A 4,494-nucleotide genomic window follows, 5' to 3' on the forward strand; every position below is an offset into this window, starting at 1 on the left:
GTGCCAGTGGTCTTCTCATTTCAAAAAAGGCAAAATGTCAATTGATGATAAACCTAGTTCTGAATATCTTTCACCTTCCTCAATAGACAAAAATGTCAACAAGAATTCATGCACTTGTGCTCGAAGACCCAAAAAGGAACCATTGAAGAGATGGGGACGTTATCTGGACTATCTGGGAGCTCGGTTCAGTAAATTTTAACAAAAGACTTGGGACTTTAGTCATTAGACTAATTATTTCATTGTGTCTTTTTACTTTCATCATTACTCTTTCCTTTGAATGGGGAGAGATCAATAGCTGCACCTTAGATGTCCGCCATGAGCTTCTAAGACCCATCAAATTCAGGTGTAGAGCATTGTCTTCGTGAACTACGTTTTCCCATTTGACCCGCTATGCCCCAGGACTATAGTCCTGAGTCTTTAGAAGCTGATGTTTTTTGACCTTTTTTAAAAAAAAATTTTTTATTTATTTATTTATAATAATTTTATTAGGGGCTCATACAACTCTTAATGATAAAAGTGAAAAAGACACAGGGAAATAATTAGTCTAATGGACTAAAGGACCACACAGACATCAGCCTCTACAACCCTCAGACCACAAGAATTAGATGATGTCCAGACACTGCTACCAACTGTTGCGAGGGGTGGTGGTGGTAGGGGAGGTTTACACTAGAAATTCCTGGATGAGTATGAGAAAAACAAAAGTCAAAATTATAAAAAGAACCAAGCTGCCTGGTTGGATAGAGACTAGTGGAATGCTCAAGTGTATAAATCTTAGTCATCCTGTAGGTGTGAAATTTAACTCACCTCTTGACTCAATTTTCATCCAAATAATAGGCAGGTCTATAAGGGGATCTCTAACATTAGTGAGGCAGCCACACTTTCGAATTATCAACTGTTTAGGACCAAAAGGACAGATGCAAGGGTTAGCAAAGAAGGAGGAAGGAGCAAAGGAAACACAGGGAGGAAGCAGGATAAGTGATAGTATATTGAGGGGATTATAATGAATGATATGGAATAAAAAGTATATGAATTATTATATGTGAAACTGAATATCTGTTCTGTAAACCTTCATCAAATTAATAAAAACAAATGTACATGTGAATAAAAAAAAAGATTTGGGACTGAAAAGGGTGGCTGAAAAATTTGTGCCTTGGGCCAGGAAAAGGAGTTTCAAGTGGGAAAATGCTGTTCTTTGAAAGAACAACTCTGAAGTGACCCAGACTTTTTCCCCCCAAGGTCATTACTGGTGACAAGACATGATGCTATTCTTATAACCCTCAAAACAAGCATCCATCAAGCCAGTGGAAGATGCCATTGTCACTTTATCCCCCAAAAGCTTGTCAAGTGAAATCAAAGATAAAGACAATGCTCATTTGTGTTTTTGATGTGAGGGGGCCAGTGTATTTGGAGTTCCTTCCAACAGGTCACAGTTAATCATGCTTTCTTTTTAGAAGTTCTAAAGAGACTGTGTAACAGTGTGCAACAAACAAAGGCTTGATTTGTGGCAGATGGGGGACTGGTTTTGCCACCATGACAATGAACTTGCTCACACAACCATCTCAGTGTGCCAATTGGGGAAAAAAACAGCATGCCTTTCTTGCCCCACACATCTCACTCACCTGACCTCGCTCCAGGTGACTTTTTTGTTTTTGTTTTCGTAAATGAAGAGGAAATGAAAGGAGAGCTATTTAATGATGTAGATGTGGCGAAGAAAAGAACAAGGGAGGTGCCATTAGCCATCCAAATAGATGAGTTAGAAAAATGTTTCCAAGAATGGAATTGCAGATTAGAAATATGTATTAGCTGTAATGGAGAGTACTTTGAAGGTGATAAAGTTTTGTAAAAAAAAATTTTAAAACATTGCTTTGAAAAGAATTCCATTTTGTGGGGGTTACCCCTTGTATGTAATGTATATGCACACATATAACCATCATTAATATTTTAAAATTTATTTTAGAAGTAGATCCTCATAAAATCCATCTAATCTAAAAGATGGGGGAAGTCTTTTACATTTATAACCATGAAGGAAATGTCTTTGAAATTCAGAGCACATATTAACAAGCTGATAGAATATCAATCTTTTGGCAGAAGATGATTACTGCTTGGCGCCCATTTCTAGATGTTAGTATATTTTGTATTAGAGTTGGGTGACTCTATTCAAAATGTTTCTATTTTATTCCTTAAGAATGAGAGAGGAATAGAACTATGTACTCATATGTATATGTTAATAATTAAGGTTGAAGGTGGACATTGAGCCTCAACTCAAGTACTCCCTTAACACAAGAACACTTCTAAAACTCTGGCATTCTGTGATGCTCACCTTCCCAACATGATCACTAAAGACAAAATCGGTGCATGAGCAAATGTGAAGAAAAGCTGATGGTGCCCAGGTATCAAAAGATATAGCATCTGAGGTCTTAAAGGCTTGAAGATAAACAAGCAGTCATCCAGGATAGATAAACCCCTCAGGGCCAACAAGGAGAGTAGAGATACCAGGAGGATTGGAGAAGGGTGGGGGGAGAAAATAGGAATCAATCACAAGGATAAAACTATAACCCCCTCCCAGGGTGATGAATAACAGAAAAGTGGGTGAGGGGCAATGGAGGATATGGGAAAAATAATCTATAACTTATCAAGGATTCGTTAGGGAGGGTGGACGGGGGAGGGAGGGGGAAGAAATGGGGATCTGATATTAGGGGATCAAGTGGGAAGAGAATGTTTTGAAATTGATGATGGTGGTATATGTGCAATTGCGCTTGACACACTTGATTAATGTATGGACTATGATAAGAGATGTAAGAGCCCCCAATAAAAATATTGTAAAAAAACAAAACAAAACAACAAACTGAACGATAAGAAGAAGGGCCTACCAGCCACCCAGTGGCTGTTTCCCAGTACTTTTACACATGGCAGAGCTAAGTGCATTTATTAAAAATACTTATCTAAATGTTGTTTTATTAAAAGCAGGTGTTTATGTCATAATATTGTTTTCTTATTTAATAATAGTTATTAAGGTATTCCATGGAATTATTATGGGTATTATAAAGAATTGGAGGCAGAGAGAATATCATTGTGTATTTGTGCTGTCTATACTTAAAAATAGAATTTTTTGTTTTGTTTTAAACAGAGAAGGAAAATCCACTTAAATATTCCTTGTTACGTAAATTAAATACTATCACAATAAGTTCAAAGTGTGTGTGGCAATCACATTTTAAAAATCAGATGTAGATTAAATATTGTTTGAAACATGCAGTTTTATTCAATGGAATTTATGAATTTTTGTTAGTGCAATTTAGTATTATGAGGTTTCACTTCATTTTAAATGCAGAAATAGAAAGGTCATTTTTCTGTAGCTTATGATAGTTTCATTAACAGACCTTAACTCCTCATATGACCCTGGAAGCCTCTCTTTTATGTGGGGATGGGCTGTAACGAATTCCATTTTTTTAGTGATAATAATTTATAACTTCACTGTTCAGTATTAAGTCTTCTTTAGATGTATTGTGTTGGGCAAATGTGCTACACAAGATCTCTTTAAAGAGTTGGAAACAATGACGTCACTTTTACAATTAACGTGCGCCTGACCCTAACAATGGTATTTTCAATGGCTTCATATGTATGCAAATGTTGAACAATGAATAAAGAAGACTGGGGAAGAACTGATGCCTTTGAATTCTAGTATTGGTGAAGACTTTTGACTATACCATGGATTACTAGAAGAAAGAACATAGCCAGATGCTTCTTAGAATTGAAGACTTTGTCTTACCCTACTTTGGACATTGAATTAGAAAGGGTCAGTCCCTAGAGAAGGTCATTATAATTGGTAGTAAAGTAGAAGTCAGCAGAAAAGAGGAATACCTTCAACAAGATGAATTTACATAGCAATTGCAACAATGTGCTCAAATCTAATAACAATTCTGGGTATGGGGTAGGAGTGTTTTGTTCTGTTTTAAATAGGGCTGCTATGAGTCAGAATTGACTCCGTGATACTCAATGGCAACCTAATTTAGAATTTAAATGAACTCTCTTAAATAATGTATTCCAATTGTTATTTTAACCTTTTAAGTCTCGCTTTTTATAAATCTTTAGTTATTGATGTAGTTTTCCTGTTCAAGCTCTTGCAGTGTTCTGTGATGCTCTGAGTAGAACTGGCATACCAATTAAGCTTTCATCCAAGTAAAAGTCAGACCTCAACTTTCTGAAACCAATAAGAACCTGCCCTTTACTATGTAAGCTAATTCATTGTTAGATTATTTTTTTCTTAGATGCCATATATCCATTCATCCATACAACTATACATTTTCTCCCAAAAGCATTAGAAAAAAACACTTTTTTCTGACTTTTGGAGGTCATTGTAATGAATTGTGGAATCCAGCAGAGAAGTTCAATGTACCCTAAGAGGATGGTTGGTGTTAGAATAGGTGAAGAAAGTTGGAGAGTAGAGGCATGCTTGATCTCTATCATACAATCAGCTTTTGGTTGATGTTGAGTTTG

At 36.1% G+C, this 4,494-nt stretch overlaps 1 protein-coding gene across 1 annotated transcript in view; it reads right to left on the reverse strand.

The window, feature by feature from the left end:
* The window catches only part of GHR (growth hormone receptor), a 198,849-nt gene that overhangs the window by 7,050 nt on the left and 187,305 nt on the right, over positions 1-4,494 (reverse strand). Inside the window, exon 7 of the mRNA XM_045285247.1 lies at positions 805-892. Coding sequence (XP_045141182.1) covers positions 805-892 — 88 coding nt within the window. The remainder of the gene's footprint in view (positions 1-804; positions 893-4,494) is intronic.

Source organism: Echinops telfairi, unplaced genomic scaffold, assembly GCF_000313985.2.
Source record: "Echinops telfairi isolate 266 unplaced genomic scaffold, ASM31398v2 ScPeMD7_7469;HRSCAF=8507_1, whole genome shotgun sequence".
Classification (NCBI taxonomy): Eukaryota; Metazoa; Chordata; class Mammalia; order Afrosoricida; family Tenrecidae; genus Echinops; species Echinops telfairi.